The sequence below is a fragment of the Aplysia californica genome, unplaced genomic scaffold (assembly GCF_000002075.1).
Source record: "Aplysia californica isolate F4 #8 unplaced genomic scaffold, AplCal3.0 scaffold01130, whole genome shotgun sequence".
Lineage (NCBI taxonomy): Eukaryota > Metazoa > Mollusca > Gastropoda > Aplysiida > Aplysiidae > Aplysia > Aplysia californica.
In genome coordinates this window covers 110,564-111,662 of record NW_004798400.1, presented here as the reverse complement: position 1 = coordinate 111,662, position 1,099 = coordinate 110,564, and the positions used below count along the sequence as shown (strand labels likewise).

Below are 1,099 nucleotides of genomic sequence, written 5' to 3'. Positions count from 1 at the left end.
CCCCCCTTTTTTTTAAAAACCCAAGCCAAAAAAAAAAACACCACAAAAAACATGAATGCATCTCACGTGCATGCTGCTCAGAGGAACACTAAAGGTGAGATTGGCCATCCAGCCCATCGTGTAGTCTTGGAGGGGGAAGGCAAAGGTACCCTCGAAGTGACCGTCGTTCTGATAGGCCAATTTAGTCATGTTGACTAAGATACCTCCACCGACCAGATGTGGCACTGGAGAAAAGGACTGGGGTTACTTTATTTAGTTATTAGTCGCTTGGACAACATTAACTTTATGTTTCATTTTACACAAAACGAGGGCATTGCCGGGATTTAAAGAAGCTTTTACATGTTCGCCAGACCTTGATTGTGATGATGATAATAATAATAATTATTTTTATCATCTTATTACTATTATTACTATTGTTATTATCATAATTTACAAGTTGCTGTTTTCATGTGATATGTAATAATTGCTTCTTTCAGCTGATTAACAATACCAAACTTACGCGGCCTCACAGTTGCAGGTGTCGTTGGGGGCAAGGTCTGTCCAGGAGCGGCTAAGGACAAATGAATAAAAATAAAACATTTCATACAAATGCATAATGTACAATGGGATTTTAAAGGGGTTTAAAAAAAGAAGAAGGTGGATCCTCCACACAGCAGGAGAGAAAGAATTCGACAACCACTTTGTTTTATTTGTTTTAGCAAGGTTTTTACGGCGCTCGCAACTGCATAAGGTCATAATAATGTGAGCGCCTTGGGGTGGATGTCAACAGAGAAGTCCGAACGAGGACTCCGGCTTACTCTTCTCTCCTCTCTAGCCTCAACAGCACACAATCTGCTCCGACTATTAAGACACCCAGGAAATAGCAGTTCATTAGAGAGTGGCAAACAAACAAAAGAAGTAGAGGAATAATGAACATAGTAGGAATGAGGAAAGAATACGCAGCAGCAGTTCCCCCTACGTTGTTCCGGCACAGTATGAACATGACATTGATAAATCAGACCGTTTACAATTTTATTCAACTGTACTTAAGAACATTTCAATATCCCTACTTTGGGAATGGCCTTGAGACACTTCAGTCAGTAGCACTGCCAGGGGGGTG

The 1,099-nt window shown here is 40.8% G+C and overlaps 1 protein-coding gene across 1 annotated transcript in view; it reads right to left on the bottom strand.

Annotated features, from left to right (window-relative positions):
- LOC101849097 (endoglucanase 4) overlaps positions 1 to 1,099 on the bottom strand; it is a gene marked incomplete in the record, with an annotated part of 43,502 nt that overhangs the window by 36,775 nt on the left and 5,628 nt on the right. Inside the window, 1 exon segment of the mRNA XM_035973313.1 lies at positions 67 to 224. Within this exon segment, the coding sequence (XP_035829206.1) occupies positions 67 to 224 (158 nt within the window).